This window comes from Dipodomys merriami, unplaced genomic scaffold (assembly GCF_024711535.1).
Source record: "Dipodomys merriami isolate MVZ:Mamm:240054 unplaced genomic scaffold, mDipMer1.0.p SCAF_28, whole genome shotgun sequence".
Classification (NCBI taxonomy): domain Eukaryota; kingdom Metazoa; phylum Chordata; class Mammalia; order Rodentia; family Heteromyidae; genus Dipodomys; species Dipodomys merriami.
This window is the reverse complement of record NW_027204270.1, coordinates 3627576-3645743: the sequence shown is the minus strand read 5'-3', so window position 1 is coordinate 3645743 and position 18168 is coordinate 3627576. Positions and strand designations below refer to the sequence as shown.

At 61.9% G+C, this 18168-nt stretch overlaps 2 protein-coding genes across 2 annotated transcripts; one reads left to right on the top strand and one right to left on the bottom strand.

The window, feature by feature from the left end:
* Positions 1-1142: 1142 nt before the first annotated feature.
* Gpr153 (G protein-coupled receptor 153) lies at positions 1143-13349 on the top strand. The gene is made up of 6 exons (XM_070037218.1): positions 1143-1295; positions 6481-6945; positions 7464-7893; positions 9404-9596; positions 10517-10701; positions 11094-13349. The coding sequence occupies exons 2-6, from the start codon at positions 6590-6592 to the stop codon at positions 11760-11762; spliced, it is 1833 nt and encodes a 610-aa protein (XP_069893319.1). The 5' UTR covers positions 1143-1295; positions 6481-6589; the 3' UTR covers positions 11763-13349.
* Positions 13350-14412: 1063 nt separating this feature from the next.
* Positions 14413-16647, bottom strand: Hes3 (hes family bHLH transcription factor 3). The gene is made up of 4 exons (XM_070037947.1): positions 16567-16647; positions 16406-16487; positions 15008-15368; positions 14413-14878 (listed from the first exon to the last, which is right to left on the bottom strand). Exons 1-4 carry the CDS (start codon positions 16645-16647, stop codon positions 14413-14415), a joined length of 990 nt encoding a protein of 329 aa, XP_069894048.1.
* Between the last annotated feature and the right edge of the window lie 1521 nt (positions 16648-18168).

The window sequence follows — 18168 nt, the reverse complement described above, 5'->3', positions numbered from 1 at the left end:
ACAGGCTGGGCTCTCCATTCCTGGCCCTTTCTCTATAAGCATCTTCTACCTCAAAGGACCATGGGGCTACCTTGTGACCCCAAAAGCTGCTTGTGGACCTGGGTTGTGGGGACCATTTGGATGGTACAGCAGCTTTTGGGGTGCTGGGCAGCCTCCCTGGGCCCCACAAGTGCCAGATGCTGTTTGGCCTGCCGTTTGCTTCAGTCCTGCCTTGGACAGGTGCCCACCTTTCTGCAGGCAGAGCCAGCCTGTCCACCCGGGGAGAGTCCCTAAGAAGCATGCCCACGTGTGCCCAGAAAGAACGTGGCAGGCGGCCCCGTGTGGGCCCAGGCGGCTGGCCATGGCCTGGATGGAGGCGAATGCCACTCCACCTGACCAGGCGTTTCCAGAGGTCCCCGTGAAGGGCCAGGGCCATTTTCTTCTGCACAGGGCCAGCTGAGACTGTGCACGCCCCCCTAGGGGTGCTCAGGAGGAGAGAGGAGGGCGAGCCCACTGCTGACCCTGGGGTCTCCCAGCCCCCCAGTGTGGTTGGAGGGGGGGTCCGGTCTGAGCGGGGGGGGGGGGGGGGAGCAGGCGTGTGGCCCTGCACCTCCCTCTGTCACCGGGGCTCAGGGATAAGTTGGCACAATCGTGCGTCTTTCCGACCCAGCTTCCTGGCCGGACAACTCGGACCCCTAGAATCCGGCCGCCCCGCGGGCCCGGGTCCAGTTCGCGCCTCTCCAGGGCGGCTCAGGCCGCGGCTGGCCCCGGGGGCCCATGGCCTCCCGCGCGCCCCAGCCAGGTCCCCGCCGGCCTCCCCGGTGCCCTCCCCGCGGCCTGGGCCGGGGTCTCCCCGGCCGCGCGGAGGCGGCGGGGCGCTGCGGGTGACCCCAGACGGAGCGGGCAGCGCGGGGTGGGGGAGGCTGCAGCCCCGCCGCGGCGGCCGGGGGGCGGCACGGGGTCCGCCGGGCGGCGGGGCGGGCGGCGGGGCGGCGCCGAGGCCCGGGCGGAGGCATGCGCCCTGGCCCGCCCCCCGCCCCCGGCCTGCGGGGCGCAGCCAGCCGAGCGGCGGGAGCCGAGCGCGGCCGCGGCGGAGGCGGTGCCGAGGGGAGGGGCGGCGGGGCCGAGCGGAGCGCGCCGCTCCGGCCCGCGGTAGCCGCCGCCAGGATGTCCCGGCCCGCGGGCCGCTCCGCCGCCAGCCGCCCCCGCGGCCCCCGGCGGCCCGCGCTCGGCCCGGGGCCGCGGAAGCCGCAGCCGGAGCCCGAGGCGGGAGCAGCGAGCAGGCGCCCCGGGCACCCGAACGCTGGGTGAGCTGGGTGAGTGCCGCCGCCCGGGTCCGGCGCGGGAGGGCGGGCGGGCTAACCCGGGGAGGGGGCTCGGCGGGGCGGGGCGGGGGCGCCCGGGCGGCGCGGGCCCGAGGGCCGCTCTTGGGGGGCGCGGGGACCTTCGGGGGAACTTCCCCGGAGCCCGCTGCTCCGGGCCTCGCAGCGCCGATCCCGGGGCTCCCGGGCGGGGGTGGCCCTGGGGGTCCGGGGCCCGCCCTGCCCAGCGCCACCCCGGGGTGCCCGGCGCGCCCCGCCCCAGGCGCCGCTGAGACGCGACCCGCGCCCGGGAGCCGGAACCGCAGAGCTGAGGGTCGGGAGGTGCGCGGGGCGCTCCGCCCTGCCCCGGCGCGGGCCCGCGGGCACCCGGGCGGCGGAGACCCGCGGAGGAGCCCGGCGAGGGGGCGGAGCCCGGCGGGCGCGGCGCGAGCCCGGGGAATCCTTTCAAGTTCTGGGTTCTCTTTGTTGCGCAATAGAGCCCCGCGGCCGCGCGGCCCCATTGGCTGGGGCCGTGACGTCATGCTCAGGCCCCGCCCCTGGGCCAGCCCCGTTCCCGGGCCCCGCCCAGGGAACTTCGGGGCGGGTGGGACCAGGACCCGGGCACCTGCGGTCGGCCTGGCCATGGCTGTGCGTGGTGCGATGTGGGAGCCTGCTCGCGGGACCAGCCTGGGGCCTGGCCCCGGCTCCCACCGCTCCCCATCCGGACCGCAGAGGGCCGGCCCCACCCGCCCTGGGCCCTGGCTGGCGGTGCTCCTAGGCATAGGACAGGGGCTCACAAAGACCTCTGCTCTAGGAGCTCAAGTGCCTGGTGAGGACACTTTAGGGTGTGAGAGGCTGGAGCTGGCCTCAGGCACGTTGAGGTTAGATCCTGGCTCTGAAGATTAGATCCTGTCCCCGGCATCACCAAGGACCTGGGCAGATAGATGGTTGTTCCTCTGTCTACCTCCAACAAGGACCTGGACAGATGGTGGTTCCTCAGTCTACCTCTACTGAGTCACCTTTGAAATGGGATGGGAAGCTGGCACGGTGGCCTATAATCCTAGCTACTTGGGAGGCTGAAATCCGCAGCCTCAATGTCAGCTTGCCAGAAAAGTTTGCTAGACTTCATTTCCAAAATAACCAGAAAAAAAAAAAAAAAAGCAGGGCTGGTAAAATACCAGACCAACAAGCACAAGGCCCCAAGTTCAGACCCCAGTACAGTAATAATAATAATAATAATAATAACAATAACAATAACAATAATAATACATGTTTTCTCTCATGTACAGAAAAAAAAATCTTGGGGCTGGGAAGGTAGCTCAGTGGTAGAGTGCTTGCCTTGCATGCATGAGGCCCTGAGTTCAATTCCTCAGAGCCACATAAGCAGAAAAAGTTGGGAGTGTTGCTGTGGCTCAAATGATAGAGCACTAGCCTTGAGCTGAATAACTGAGGGACAGTGCCCAGGCCCAGAGTTCAAGCCCCATGACCGACAAAAAAAAATGAAAGAAAAAAGCTAAGGGAGAATGCCCAGGCCCTGGGTTCAAATCCCAGTACTGGCACAAAACAAAACAAAAGAGTAAAATTGGGATTATTTGTAGGAGTTCTGCAAAAGGGGAAGGGCGAAAGGAAAGGATGGTGATATGAGGTACTTCATATGCACATGTGAAAATAAAATAATGAAACTTGTTCTAATAGTCTTAAAAAGGAGAAAGATTAATAGAGTTGGTGTCAATTTGGGCAAAGAGCATCACACAAAACCCCTCTGTACAATTACTATGCCCTAATTAAAAAATAAGGACAGCAGCAGTCCCCATCATACCAGATTGCTGGGACACTAGCTCAGGCAAGTGCACCTGTCTCCCTAACCACAGAGACACACCTACATTATTCCCTGCAGCATGCCACTGTTAGGCTAGACAAGGGGAGGCACTATCGCTGTGAAGTGCTGTGTAGGTAGCTGCCTGTGGTGCTTTCCTCACCACCAGCCAACCCGCCAGCAGGGTGGGGCTGTACCAGACAAGCCTGCTTGGGCTTCTGCCAAGCGGCCCTAGCCAACCCACCAGGTGCCTGGTGGTCAGAGATGTCTGTGGCCTCCGACCCACTGTGGTTAAACCACACTGCCAGCTGAGCCCATTCAGCCTGCCCGGCACACTGAAGGGTACATGCAATTCTGTGGTCCCCTCACTCAGAGGCTATGCTGTCCCAGGTCCTGGCTTGGTATATGCGTATGCATATACACATATACGTGTAGATGTGTGCATGTGCCCGTGCACTCATATGCACATATGTACACATGCATGAACATACGTATGCATACACAGTGTATATATGCATACCTATGTGTACACATGCATGTACATGCATACCTATACCCATATACAAGTGCACGTTTAAACATCTGCTGCATATCTGAGGCTCAGCCACAGAGCCAAACTCAGTGTGCTGGCCCTAAAAAAGTATTTATGGAGTACTGATGGGCTGCACTGACCATTTCCTCTGGCCTAGCTCATTAACCATCTCTGACACTCTTCAAGACAGACACTTTTCTTCCTTCCTTTCTTTCTTTCTCCCTTTGTTGTCATGGGGCTTGAACTCAGCCTGGGCACTGTCCCTCAGCTCTTCAGCTCAAGGCGAGCACTTTACCACTTCTGGCTTTTTCTGCTTATGTAGTGCTGAGGAATCGAACCCAGGGCCTCATGCATGCAAGGCAAGCACTCTACCATTGAGCTACCTTCCCAGCCCAAGACAGATGCTTTTCTGTCTGCTTGACAGATTAGAAAACTTAAGGCACAAGAGTCATCAAGTCAGGAGCTGGCGTTGGAATCTGGTGGCTTGACTTGAACTCATACTCTTCCACCCTACCTCGTGACTTTGAGGGTACAGTCAAGGAGCTATTCTGGTCACAGGAGGGGCTGGTGGGACTGGGAAGGTGGCTCATGCCTTACATGCATGAGGCCCTGGGTTCGATTCCTCAGCACCACATAAGCAGAAAAAGTTGGAAGTGGCGCTGTGGCTCAAGTGGTAGAGCGCTAGCCTTGAGCTGAAGAGCTGAGGGACAGCACCCAGGCCCAGAGTTCAGGCCCCACGACCGGACCCAAAAAAAAAGGAGGAGCTGGTGGGGAGTCAGACGGGCCTCCCCATCTCCCACGCTGGGTGTGGCTGCAGAGGTGGAGGCCGCTGTGCCAGCAGCAACCTAATCAGTGTGAGGGTAGGACTTTCTCTGGCCGCAGCAGCCCCCCACCCGGAAGAGGTTCCAGCACGCCAGCGGGTGCCTGTGAGCTAGGGGTGCAGCCGATGCCACTCTCCTTGTGTCGGGGGCAGAGGCACAAGAACCAGTGAGACAACTCAGGGATCCTCGAGCGTCCCGGGACCACAGACATCCCAAGGACTGCACACAAGACCGGCAGCGGGGGCCTGCCAGCTGGGCGGGGACAGCAGAATCGCTTCCCCCGCCTGAGAGCCAGGGGGCGTGGCTAAGACCCCAGTGTCCCCCTTGACAGACAGCTGCAGACACTGTCTCTGGGGCATCCTGTGGTTGTGGCTGTGGCTGGTGGTCAGAGACCAAGAAAATTGTTGGCCTAAGCAGATGAGATTACGCAGGCTTTGGGGCGAGCCTTCATTTAGCAGGAGGCTTCGTCCTATGCAGCGCCCCCCCTTGCTCTAGCTGCAGCCAGGGTGGCCAGCCAGGGCTGTGCCCACACAGGCAAGGATTCGTCCCCCCAGCCCACTAGTAAGCGGGACGCCTCCCCTGCCCAGCAGCTGAGTCCCTGGCTCACGCTCCAGGGCAGCCAGCAGTCCCTGTACGGGATCCAGGTTCGGTCTAGGCCATCTTGAGGCCCGTGCAGATTAAGTCGTACAGAACTCGTTACTGACCAGCATCCCAGCATCGCCTGCCCGTGCTGGCCACCACCGCACACGGCACGTGGGCCAAGCGTGACAGGAGGACATAGTTCAGGAACTTTCCCCAGCCATGCCATCAGAGTTCTAGAGCTTTCCCCAGGCTGCGGCTGCCCCAGGGCCTGCCTGGGGCTGTGCTGTGGAAGCCTGGCCAAGGTCTCACCAGATGAAGCAGACTTTTCCCTTCAGGAAAGAGAAAGGGAGCTTAGGGGCTACTTCTCTCAGGCCTGGCCCCATGTGGCCGAGTCTTGGAGGGGACTGAGGTCTGAGTCCCTGAGATGTTAGAGGAAGGCCCAGTGTGGAATGCAAGGACAGGGCCAAGCACTGCAGCGTCCATCTCCGCCCAGCCTGGCCCGAGGACGCAGGTGACCTGGAAGAAAACCCAGTTTCTTGCTGAGCACAGAAGCTGACACCATTCTAGCTACTCAGAAGGCTGCGATTTGGAAGACTGAGGTTCAAAGCCAGCTTAGGCAGAAAAGTTCCTCAAGACTCCATTTCCAATTAATCAGCAAAAAGCCAGACACTGTGGGGAGAGGGGGACTGGAGGCATGGCTTGGGTGGCAGAGGGTCAGTCAGTGAGTGAGAGTGTCAGATCAAGAGTTCACATCCTTGGGCTGGGAAGGTGGCTCAGTGGTAGAGCGCTTGCCTTGCATGCCTGAAGCCCTGGGTTTGATTCCTCAGCACCACATAAGCAAAAAGAAAAAAGTTGGAAGTGGTCCTGTGGCTCACGTGGTAGAGTGCTAGCCTTGAGCTGAAGAGCTGAGGGACAGCGCTCTGGTCCAGAGTTCAGGCCCCACAACTGGAGCCAAAAAAAAAAATAAAAGAGTTCACATCCTTGGTAGGGCGCTGGTGGATCACACCTGTAATCCTAGCTATTCAGGAAACTGAGATCTGAGGACTGCAGTTCAAAGCCAGCCCAGGCAGAAAAGTCCATGAGACTCACATCTCCAATGAACCACCAGAAAACCAGAAGTGGCTCTGTGGCTCAAGTAGAGTACTCACCTTGAACTGAAGAGCTCAGGGACAGGTCCAGAGTTCAAGCCCCACAACCAACAAAAATAATTAAAAAGGGAGAGGGGCTAGGGGACTTACATTCCAAGCCTTGATCAGGAGCAGATTAAATAAGGAATGTGCACTTATTGGGCTCCCTTGTATACAGTCCCCTGGGCAGGAGGCCTCCGCAGATAGCCAGAGACTCATCTGAGACACCAATATAGCTTCCTGCGTAAGTCAGGACTGGACATGTAATGATGTAGTGACCCAGAGCTCCACTGATTGTGTCCCCCCCGCTCCCCCTCCCCAGATGCTCATGGTCCCTGGCATCCCCGAACAGCCTTTTGTGAGGGCTGCTGCTCTACCAGGCCTGGCTCACAGGAGGATGCCCCGGCCGCCTGCCAGCTCCGGTCTGCACCATGAGTGAGGAGCGGCGGCTGCCCGGCAGTGCGGTGGGCTGGCTGGCGTGCGGAGGCCTCTCCCTGCTGGCCAACGCCTGGGGCATCCTCAGCGTCGGCGCGAAGCAGAAGAAATGGAAGCCGCTGGAGTTCCTGCTGTGCACGCTGGCAGCCACGCACATGCTCAACGTGGCCGTGCCCATCGCCACCTACGCGGTGGTGCAGCTGCGGCGCCAGCGCCCTGACTACGAGTGGAGCGAGGGCCTCTGCAAGGTCTTCGTGTCCACCTTCTACACCCTCACCCTGGCCACCTGCTTCTCCGTCACCTCCCTCTCCTACCACCGCATGTGGATGGTCCGCTGGCCCGTCAACTACCGGTGAGTGTGGCGGCCCGGGGCGGGGGTGGGGGTGGGGGGGCGTGTGAGCTTGCTACACGGCAGTGAGCTGTGCGGTGCCACACCTGTGTCCTGATGGGTAGGCATGGGGATGGCACCAGGCTACCAGGGGCACGCATGGGTGTGTCTGCACCGCCAGGCCTGGGGAAGCCAGAAGCTGGTGACTCACACCTGGAATCCTACTCAGGAGGCTGAGATGAGAGGATGACAGTTCAAAACCAGCCTGGGTAGGAAAGCCCGTGAGACTCCAGTTCACCAGCAGAAACACTGGAAGCAGAAGTATGGCTCAAGTGATAGAGTACGAGCCTTGAGCAACAACAGAAAACCAACACAGGAACAGTGCCTAGGCCCTGAGTTCAATCCCAGAACACAGACACAGACACACACACACACAGAGGCATGGTTAGAAGGACAGGTGACGGTGCTGGCTGCAGGTCCTCAGGCCCGGACATCCCTATGATTATCACAGGGTTTTTCTGTCCTGCCCCATCCCGCACCAGGCTGAGCAACGCCAAGAAGCAGGCGGTCCACACCGTCATGGGCATCTGGATGGTGTCCTTCATCCTGTCCGCCCTGCCCGCCGTCGGCTGGCACGACACGAGCGAACGCTTCTACACCCACGGCTGCCGCTTCATCGTAGCCGAGATCGGCCTGGGCTTCGGCGTCTGCTTCTTGCTGCTGGTGGGCGGCAGCGTGGCCATGGGCGTGGTCTGCACGGCCATCGCCCTCTTCCAGACGCTGGCTGGGCAGGTGGGGCGGCGGGCGAACCGCCGCACCTTCACCGTTCCCACCATCGTGGTGGAGGATGCCCAGGGCAAGCGCCGCTCCTCCATCGACGGCTCAGAGCCTGCCAAAACCTCGCTGCAGATCACCGGCCTGGTGGCCACCATCGTGGTCATCTATGACTGCCTCATGGGCTTCCCCGTGCTGGTGGGTAACGATGCCACGTGGGGAGACCGTTAGAGGACGTAGACTCTCGGTTGAATCCTCAAACCCCAGCTTTGGATTTGGGGGTGAATTATTGTCCCCATTTGATGGATTGGGAAATGGAGGCAAATGACCTTCCTAAAGTCTGGGAAGTTGTTGCCAGACTTAAGAAGCCCTCATCCATCCACTCAGGTCTTCTGCCTGCAGAGGGATTTCTCCTCTCCAGGGAGAGGGGAGTAACAGGCCTGTGGCCTCCGTGGGCCCAGGTCCCAGGTGTGACCAGTAGGCACAGGGCATGGCCGCGGCGGCGTAAGGCCAGGCAGGACTTGCATGTCTTTGGGAAACTGTTCTTGACCCTAAGGGTTAGGGAAGGCCAGGGTGAGAGCTAAGCCAAAGACGGCCTAAGAGCAAGGATCCAAAGTCCAGCGGGACTTCCGGGGGTCCTTGATGTGCAGCCTGGAGGAGCAGGCTGTCCGGGAATGACACCCAAGGCTCCCACCCAAGGCTCCAGCTGCGGGGTGTCCGGAGCAGGGCAGGGAGGGGAGGGGCCCGGGGGCAGCTGCAGGCTTTGTCCACCCAAAGGGGGACAATGACATAGCGGGCTTCAGCCTGTGCCCTTGCTCAGGAGGCAGCTCCTGCTGCCCCAACCCCTCCTGCCCTCTTCCCCAAGGCCCCCTAGGCAGCCAGGCTCCGCAGTCCCACTTCCTCTGTCCACAGAGGAAAGAGAAAGCCAACATGGTGGGGGCAGTGGACTCTGGGAGGGCCTCTCTCTGGAGCACCGGAGCCCACTTCATGTTTCTGGCCTGTTAAATCAGACCAGAAACTTTATCTCCCCCTTATACGATAGTGTGAGGTGGACTCAGCCTGGTTCACAGATGAAGAAACACACCCATAGAGGTTAAGCAGCTTTCAGCAGATCACACAGCACCCGAATGGCAGAACCAACACGGTGTCTTCAGTGCACACGCTTCCACTCTGTCCTAGGAATCTTTTAACACTCTGTCTGGGCAGGTGTGGGAGCAGTGAGGGAGGCCTCTCCTGGGACAGCAGAAGTGAGTGGCCTGTAGAAGTGACCCAAAGGACACCTGGCTGGACCCTGTGTCCTTTGACCCTTCTGGCATCTGGGTTGTAGGCCCCCAGAGTTGGGACAGAGAGAAGGAGGCCTCTAGCCAGGAAGAGCCAGAGACCTGGGTCAGCATAGTGTAGGCTTACGATCTGATTCTCTAGACCCATCCAAAGAGGGAGGCAAGTCATGCCACACCTTCCCATGCGTAGCCACTGGGGTGTCTGAGGAAGAAGATGCACAGGGCCTCCTGGTACAGGGAGGGGCTGGGCACAGGGGATAACCAGTGAGGCACCCCACCCCCACCCCGCCTCCACTCTGGTGTTCTCCTGAGAGCCTGGAGTTCTCTCTCCTCCTCTGAGCTCTGGGCAGTGTTCAGCTAAGGAAACTGAGTCTGGGAGGGGTGGTGGGAAGAAGGCCTGGCAGTCAAGCCCAGCCCTGTGCCCGCAGGTGGTGGGCTTCAGCAGCCTGCGGGCCGACGCCTCTGCGCCCTGGATGGTGCTGTGCGTGCTGTGGTGCTCTGTGGCGCAGGCCCTGCTGCTGCCAGTGTTCCTCTGGGCCTGTGACCGTTACCGGGCCGACCTCAGGGCCGTCTGGGAGAAGTGCATGGCCCTCATGGCCGATGATGGGGACTCGGAGGACGGTGAGGATGGCCTGGGAGTGGTCTCTGGGGAAGGGGAGACCAGAGGTGACCCCATTCTGCTGGATATTCCCTGTTATCACCCCAAGCCCAGGGTGCCAGTAGCCTGGAGCCCCCTGGCTCACCCCTGACCTTAGGGTCCCCAAAGAAATCAGTATTCTGCCAGGCCCGCAGTGGCTTACACTTATAATCTTAGCTACTCAGGAGGATGAGATCTGAGGACTGAGGTTCAGAGCCAGCCCAGGCAGACAAGTCCTCAAAATTCTTATCTCCAACTAAACAGAAGTCAGAATTGGAGGCATGGCTCAAGTAGTATATATAGCCCCAGATTGGAGAAAAGAAGAAGGAAAAAAAAAAGCAAGAGTTCAAGACCCATGAGCTCAAGCCTCAGTACCTGCACAAAAACAAAAGCTAGTAAGAGAGCTGGGCACCAGTGGCTGACACCTGTAATCCTAGCTACTCAGGAGGCTGAGATCTGAAGATCCTGGTTCAAAGCCAGCCTGGCAGGCAAGTCCATGAAACTCTTATCTCCAACGAACCACCAGAAAACCGGAAGTGGCACTGTGGCTCAAGGGGTAGAATTCTCACCCTGAGCTGAAGAGCTCAGGAACAGTGCCCAGGCCCAGAGTTCAAGCCCCACGACCAACAAAAGAAAAAAAAAAGCTAGTCAGAGTGTTTCCCTGGGCTGAGGCCCTGCGTGCAGCAGAGTCAGGTCCCATGTGCATGTGAGGCCCTCCCAGCTCCCACCCCACCTCTCTGATGAGGAAAAGACCTCTCCATGTCACCTTCCAGGGACCGGCTAAAGGGTGGGGCGCAGGACCTTGTGACCAGGTAACCAGCCCCCTGCCTGGCGGTCCTGTGGGGGTCTCTAGGACATGCCCCATGTTCCAATGGCCCTGTACCTCTGTTTCCCCACCCCCCAGAGACCAGCCTGGAGGGCGGCACCCCCCAGGACCTGGCGTCGGAGCGCCCCCTGGACTTCAGCTATGGCGCCGACTTTGTGGCCCTGGACAGGATGACCAAGTATGAGCTCTCTGCGCTGGAGGGAGGCCTGCCCCAGCTCTGCCCGCTGCGGTCCCTGCCGGAGGACAAGATGCAGTATCTTCAGGTGGGTGTCCTGCGCGGCAGGGCGTGGGGGGGGGGGGGGAACCCGTCCCTGTGTCCCCAGTGCCGGCCCCCGATGTCCTCTCCCCAGCCCTCCCCAGCCCCCAGGCTCCGGAGCGGCCCGGAGTCTCCGGGAGGCGGGGCGGGGCGGGGCCTGGCGCCCGGGTGGGCGCGGCCTGCCCTCGGGGTGGGCGCGGCCTGCCCTCGGGGTGGGAGGGGCCTGGCGCCCGGGTGGGCGCGGCCTGCCCTTGGGGTGGGAGGGGCCTGGCGCCCGGGTGGGCGCGGCCTGCCCTCGGGGTGGGAGGGGCCTGGCGCCCGGGTGGGCGCGGCCTGCCCTCGGGGTGGGAGGGGCCTGGCGCCGGGGGCGGGCTCAGTGACGTCATCCGGGCCCGCCAGGTCCCGCCCACTCGGCGCTTCTCCCACGACGACGCGGACGTGTGGGCGTCCGTCCCGCCGCCCGCGCTGCTGCCGCGCTGGGGCTCCGGCGAGGACCTGGCTGCGCTGGCGGCGCTGGCGCTGCCCGCCGGGCCCGAGCGGCGCCGCGGCGGCCTGCCGGCCTCCGCCGAGGACGCGCCCCCGTACCGCCCGCGCCGCCGCTCGGCGGAGAGCCTGCTGTCGCTGCGCCCCGCGGCCCCGGACGGCGGCGGCCCACGCCGCGCCCACGACTCGCCCCCCGGAAGCCCGCGCCGCCGCCCCGGGCCCAGCGCCCGCTCCGCCTCGGTGTCGCTGCTGCCCGACGCCTTCGCCCTGACCGCCTTCGAGCGCGAGCCGCAGGCCCTGCGCCGCCCGCCCGCCGCGGCGCGGCCCTTCCCCGCCGCCCCCGACGGCGCGGAGCCCCGCGGATCCCCGCGGCCCCCGGGCGGCGGCTCGCGGCGGAGCCCGGGGCCGCGCCGCCTCGCGCGCGCGCACGCGGGGCCCCTGCAGACCGGCCGGAGCGCGTCGTGGGGCGAGCCCGGGGGGCTGCACGCGGCGGGCGGCGGCAGCACCAGCAGCTTCCTGAGCTCCCCGTCCGAGTCTTCGGGCTACGCCACGCTGCACTCGGACTCGCTGGGCTCCGCCTCCTAGGCCGCGCGGGGCCCAGCGGGCCGCAGCGCCGAGACGCCCGGGGCCCCGCGCCCGCGGAAGTACCGGCCCGGTGCAGCCTGGGACCCACCCAGCACCGGACAGACCGAATCCCGGCCTCCGAGGACAGGGGCGCTCTCACAGCTTTCTGCGCCCAAGGCTGGCGCTCTACCGACTTTCGGTTGGCTAATTGGACATCAGTGTCCTGGATTTTCGTGGTCCTGCCGGCTTCGAACCGTGATCCTCAGATCTCAGCTTCCTGAGTAGCTGGGATTACAGACGTGAGCCACCTGCTGCACGAGGTGTTTACCGCCACCACCACCCTCCCCCTTCCCCCCGTCCCCGCACTTCAGTTGCACTCCCCAGGGGTGCAGGAGCTGCCCTTTAAGGTCTCTTTAAGCACAGGGTCTTCAGAGCCCCGAGTGCCCTCCAAACAGGTCTCCTTCGCTGTGACCTGTCTCGCTCAGTTTCCTTCTGCCATGAGCAGGTGACCATGTTCTCTCTCAGGGCTGATGGAAGAAGTGTCCTGGTCCCATGTCCTGCCAGGGGTGAGAGGTCAGCCCTCGGGGTCCTTTGTGAGGGCAAATCCAAGTGAGGCCCACGGGCCCCAGGCCTCCCACTCAGTACCCCTTGCCCCTCTGGGAATTCACTTTGCCCCAACTAAGCACAATGCTTTGACACCATCACCGTCGGCACCACACACAGCCAGCTTGACTCCCATTAGTGTCCCCATATGCATTACTCCACGATGTGATGTCTGCCAGTCCACCGCACTACCACACCATGAAGGAGCCAAGCCCAAGGTGGGCCTCCTCTCCCCGCGGCTCACTTCCTGCCTCCCCCTCATCTGGCAAGCATTCCGGGCAGAGGTCTCTGCCCCCCTGAAGACCTCTTGCTGGTGTGGTGTGGTTTCAGCCAGCAAAATGGGCCCAGGTCTTCTCAGGCAAAGTCAAGTCCTAGAATACCCATGACCTTGAGCTGCAGCAATAGCCCTCAGCAGCTCCTCAGATGTGCAGACATGGAACTAATTTCAAGGTCATCACAGAGCAGTCTGTTCTGCCTCTGGCGTCCAGGCCCATTTCCTCTTTCTCCTAGCTAGACAGGGTTACAGCCCCAGGCTGTGGGGTAAGTGAGCTGGCCACAGGTGAGCAGGGGCATGGATGCCCTGGTTAATGCTGCTGTTCCTTCAAGGGCTGGCATGTAACTCTGGGGCAGAGCCCACCAGCTAGCCATTGTTCCCAACACACACACACACACACACACACACACACACACACACACACACACATTGGGTTTTCACTTTGTATTTCATATCCAATGGCAATACTTGCAGTGGGCCACTCCGGTCCTGATTTTTTATAAAACTTAAGGGAGGGTCTTAAGCAGACAATCCTGGGGTTTGGGGATTTTGTTCAACCCCTAGGCCTGTTTGCTGTGTTTATAAGGAGCTTGACCTTGGACATTCTGGGGAGGGAGCTCTGTCTACATACCACCACCTAGCCCAGAACTAGGGAACCTGTTTGTAGTTTTTTGAAAATTGGGCATTTCTCTTCTGTACAGGACCCAATAAAATTTTCCTTAAGATTTGCATCTGGTATTCTGAGCCTAGGTCGTGAAACTCTGTTGGTGGAATCCAACAGCAGAGCTGGTCAGCTACTCCCAAATGCCACCTCATCCTCTCTAGAACCTGGCTAATGTGCTTGTGTTTTGAGTTCCAACTAACCAGACAGACTTGTAGCAACAACAGTGTGAAGCAGTGGGTAGATAGATAACTCGTCCCAGGGATGGCCGGGGTATGCCAGTCCTTGTGAGCTTGATTCAGAAGAGCAAGCAAGACAGGCCGATTGGAGCCAGGCATCTTCAGGCCTGGTGTGTGGCAGACCCCTGATGGAATTCAGAGGCCCCCTTTTGAAAAGGTCTGCAAGGGTGAAGTCGCCACCTGCTGGCAGCAGAGGTCTTCTTCAGGCGCGGCCGGAAACTGTCCTCTGGTGCTGGGGGAGCTGGGCAGTGGAAACTTGATGACTCCGCCCTGGGATTGGACCAGGACGGCTTGGCTTTTAAGCAGGGCAAAAACAACCCACACAGGAAATGCACCTATGTAAAGGGCCATTTGTAGTTTCAAGAGGCACACCCAGCCGGGGACCGGTGGCTCACGCCTGTCATCCTAGCTACTCAGGAGGCTGAGATCAGAGGATAGATGTTCAAAGCCATCCTGAGCAGCAAAATCCCATGAGACTTTCTATAACTAAATCACCAAAAGCCAGAAGCAGAGCTGTGGCTCAAGTGGTAGAGTTGCCAGGCTTGATCGAAAAAGTTAAAGGACAGGGGCTAGGCCCTGAGTTCAAGCCCCAGTACTGAAAGCTTGGAGGGAGGGGAAGAGGAAAAAGGTGCACTCAGCAGGCATTGTGGAAAAAACTAGAACCTCCTTGGTATGTACATACTCACGACAGAGGTACGTTCTGCATTTATTCTGCATAACAAACTGGATAGAGGTGCTGTGGTCTCACCCCTTACCCATGCTGCTCTGCGCTGGAAGCCGAGGGGAAAGGAAACCAAAATGAGGTTGGAGTCTCCCCGCAAGTCCGAGCCCAGCCCTGCTCCTGTACCAACCCATCCGCAGGTGCGGGGCACTCCCAGGACTCCCTGACCGACCCTAGGGGTCAGCACGGGACCTGCTGCGTCCAGTCCCGCAATGCAGGCCAGGGGTCTTGGCTGGGCCGAGGGTGTGCGACCTCCACCGGCGCTCACGGTTGCACACCCAGCAGTGGGGAGACCACGCCACAGATCCGATTTGGGACTCCGCGGGGGCGTGGCTTCCTGGGGGCGTGGCGTCGTTGGGCGGGGCCGGCGGCGGGAGCGGACTCCGGAGCTGGGGCTTCTGGAAAGGTCTGGCTCTGGGGAGCGGAGGGTCCCGTGGGGGCGGGGAGGCCTGCCGGCAGGGCGGGGTCCGGCGCGCTTTGTGCCAGTGGGAACGGGACGCCCGCGGGGCGCTGAATGGGCCGGGCCGGGGCGGCGACTGCCCTCGCCGCGAGGGGTCCGCTCCGTGCCAGGGCGGCCGGGGCCTTCCCACCGGCGCGCGGCCGGGGGCGGGGCGGGCGGGCTGCCCGGGGGACGGAGGGCTTGGCCGGATTGGGTGGAACGGTTTCTGGCCGGGCTCGGGGACGGCCGGCCCGGGCGGCCAGGCACGTCTGCGTCTGCGGCCGGACCACACCGGGCCCCCGGAGCCCCAGGTCTTGCCTGGGTGTCACCAGGGCCGCCAGACGCGCGGCCCCGGCCCCGGGCTCCCGGCTCGGCTGCGGGGCGCTGGGGAGCTGGTGCCGGAGCCAGGGAGACCTGCCTGGAGGCGGAGCCGGGGTGGCGGGGACCAGGAGCCGCCGGCGGACGGAGCCCAGGCCGCGGGGACGTCCAAACGGGAGGCGCCGCCGGGCGAGGCCGCGTCCGCGCCGGGGCCGGAGCTGTCCGTGGTGCTGCCGCCCGCGCGCCCGGGCGCCAGGGGGCAGCGCAGGCCGCCGCTGCCCTCCCCGCCGCGCCGGGGGAGCGGGCTCCCGCCGGGCAGGCAGCCGCGGAACCCCGACGGGTACTCGGCTCCGCTGGGCAGCGGCCAGAGCCCTGGAGGGAGGGAAGCAGACAGGACAGACGTGGAGGAGAGAGATGAAGGGTAGGAGAAGTGTGAAGACGAGCGAAGCCATTCGACGGCCCCTTCCTCCCCGCTCTCAGCACTCAGGCCTCTGCCCACCAGAATTCCAACCCCAGGCCAGGCTGGCCAACAGCCCCTCCTTACCCCGCTGGACACCCTCTCCAGCCATCCCTCCTCTATAAAGAAACTCGTGAAAAGCTGGGTGCGGTGGCACATGCCTGTAATCAATCCTAATGGCTCGGGGAGGCTGGGATTCAGAGGCCAGCCAGGGCGAGAGGTTTGCCAGACCCTGAAGCAATTGCTGGGCCAATGGCCCGCACCTATCATGCCTGCTATTTGGGAAGCATGACTAGGAGGGTCGGGGCCCAGGTGTGGCCCTGTATCTCAAAATAGTCCAAAACAAGAAGGACCAGTGGTGTAGTTCAGTGATAGAGGACCTGCTTAGCAACTGTGTGGTCCTGAGTTCAAATCTCAGCACTGCCTTTCTTTTTTTCCCATCATGGGCTTGAACTCAGTGCTTCTACCACTTTCAACCACAGCTTCACTTCTGATTTTCTGGTAGTTAACTGGAGGTAAGAGTCTCATGGAGCCGGGGACCGGTAGCTCACAACTATCATCCTAGCTACTCAGAAAGGCTGAGATCTGAGGATCATGGTTCAAAGCCAGCCCGGCCAGGAAAGTCCATGAGACTCTTATCCCCAATGAACCACCAGAAAACCTGGAAGTGGTGCTGTGGCTCAAGTGGTAGAGTGCTCACCTTGAGCTGAAGAGCTGAGGAACGGCGCCCAGGCCCAGAGTTCAAGCCCCCGACCGACCAAAAAAAAAAAAAGTTTCATGGATTTTCTTGCCTGGGCTGGCTTTGAACAGCAATCCTTCCATCTCATCTCCTGAGTCACTAGGATTATAGGCACGAGACACGAGCCACCAGTGTCGAGCTTAAAAATGTTTGAGCTCTGCTCACGCCAGCTCCCCTTCCATTTTTCTGCTCCAATCCCTCCTAGTCCTCTACCTTGCACCGAGTTCTGAAGGCTTTTCATGTACTTGACGCTTAACTCCAGGATGTCTGCCTTTTCCAGTTTGCGTTTCCGGATCTGTCATTGCATACAAAGGGTTCTCAGCTCCTCAGGCTGGAGTGGAGGAAGCGATGGGGGAATGGGGGTCCAACCTTACCTGGTGCGGGTAGTGCTTCTCCAGCAGCGACTTCAGCTGGCCCAGCGACACGTTGATGCGGGCTCGGCGCTTCTTCTCCATCAATGGCTTGGAGATCTGTGGACCAATCGCCTTGAGAGGGCCTTGGGCCTGCCAATGCTTTTCCTACCCTCTACCCCCACGGGCCTGCAAGAGCCCCACCTCAACCCCTGAGGACCCCATACCTTCCGGAAACTTCTGGCTGGGCCTCCGGAGCTGCCGTGGGTTGAGGGCTCGGTGCCCATGTTGCAATGTCTCTGGAAGCAGGAGGCAGCCGGCTTTAATAGGGGCCCTTCGTTTACATGTCAATGAGGCCCTTGGAACTCGGGAAACCCAGGAGGGGGAGGGGACAAAAGGGGAAGCTAGGGGAAAGGTCCCCTTCCTATAGCACAGGCTCTTTTTGGCCTTCAGGACCCCCCCCCCCACTTTCCCTGGGTGAGTCTTTCCTCTTTCTCTTCTTTTCTCATCTCTCCTACCACTTCCCACGCCTGGGGGCCCCTCCTAGGCTTGTCCCCTCCGTGCCCTGTGGGTCCCAGGTGTCCTAAGTTCTGGGCTTCACCACTGGATAGACTACCCAAGCTCTGGCTACCCCGGGTCCCCCAGTATTCTGGGGTTGGGAGGCCCCTGGGCCCCAGACCACCTTGATGACTGGGACGGACAGAGCTAATGGCCTCCTGGGGCCTGATGAAGACACGGAGGCAAGGCGCGCTGGCCACTGACGCCTTTCTGCTCGCTTCACGCTCCAGCCGCATGGCAATGCCGAATTAGTCGCCCTAATGTTGGGACAATGTAGCGATTTTCTGCCTGTGGCTGCTCAAAGCCCGGCACAGGCAGGGCCCACGGGGCCGCGCGGCGACACGTGTCCCATTAAAGCGTGCAGCCCGCCCGCGTGGCACAGCGGGCCTCTTCCCTCACCGCTCTGCTGGGGCCGCGGACGGAAGGCTGCGGCCGCTCAGCACCCAACGTGGGCGCTTGCAGCCCCGAGGCGGGCGGGGAGGCCTGGACCACCGGATCTCGGGCCTCGGCTTGCGGGCTGGCTGGTAAATGGAGGCCCACTCCCCTGCCGGGAGGTCACTGGAGCTCCGCCCGGCATCTGAGGAGAAGTCGGCCTGCACCTTGAGGCCCGGCCCCGGGCCCCCTTTTTGCTACTCAGGAATATGAAGCCCGTTGCTGGGCTGCACGGGGCGCCCGGCCCTCGGGGGACTCCGGACCTGGACCTCGCTCTTCCGCGGGCTCTGGCGGCTCTAGTTTGGGGGGGTCATGAACGGAAGTTGCACAATTGAGCCTGCCGAGACCAGGGATCAGCCTGGCTTCTGCGGGCCTCAGTGCGGGAGGAGGGGACATTACTGGATCACTAGTTCCCCCCCCCCCCCGCAACCAGGGCTCCCCCCCCGCGCTGGCTGATGGGATACTGGTGGGTCGCGCCCGCCCTCCCCGTTCCAGGCAGTTTTGGGGCGTCTCCCTCCCGGGACGTGAGACCTGCGGGCCCTGGACGGCGCGGAGGCCCGAGGGCGGGCGCTGGCACGCGCCGGGCAGCTTTGAAGCGCCAGGGCCCGGCGGGCGGAGGCCGTCTCCGCGCGACCG